Source organism: Trypanosoma equiperdum (assembly GCF_001457755.1).
Source record: "Trypanosoma equiperdum strain OVI genome assembly, contig: ctg_193, whole genome shotgun sequence".
Taxonomy (NCBI): Eukaryota; Euglenozoa; class Kinetoplastea; order Trypanosomatida; family Trypanosomatidae; genus Trypanosoma; species Trypanosoma equiperdum.
The window spans coordinates 754-1031 of record NW_027123993.1 but is presented as its reverse complement, the minus strand read 5'-3'; the positions used below and the strand labels follow the sequence as shown (position 1 = coordinate 1031).

Genomic DNA, 278 nt, shown 5'->3' with positions numbered 1-278 from the left:
GCAAAGATATATGCGGCGACTCTTCAACGCCAAACCTCTCAGGGTGGAGCTCAGGAGACATGAAAACAGTATACGGAACTTATGACTCCATGTGCAAGAAATCAAAGCAAGACAAACTAACAGCCGCCGCAATAAACAGCAAACTAACGGCGCTGAAGAGGCTTTACAAGGACGTGGGAAACGCTGGTGGTAGGGCCGTCATCCTAGGAACCAAAACCGACGACCACACCTGCAAAGATCACGCCGCTACCGCCTGCATAGACCTGACAAAGATCACT

General features: G+C 50.4%; 1 pseudogene across 1 annotated transcript in view; it reads left to right on the top strand.

The window, feature by feature from the left end:
* Nucleotides 1-278, top strand: part of TEOVI_000053400:pseudogene — a 1823-nt pseudogene that overhangs the window by 798 nt on the left and 747 nt on the right. The window contains 2 exon segments of the mRNA in view: nucleotides 1-3; nucleotides 6-278. The exon segment at nucleotides 1-3 is cut by the window's left edge and continues 153 nt beyond it; the exon segment at nucleotides 6-278 is cut by the window's right edge and continues 747 nt beyond it. Of these exon segments, the coding sequence occupies nucleotides 1-3; nucleotides 6-278 (276 nt within the window).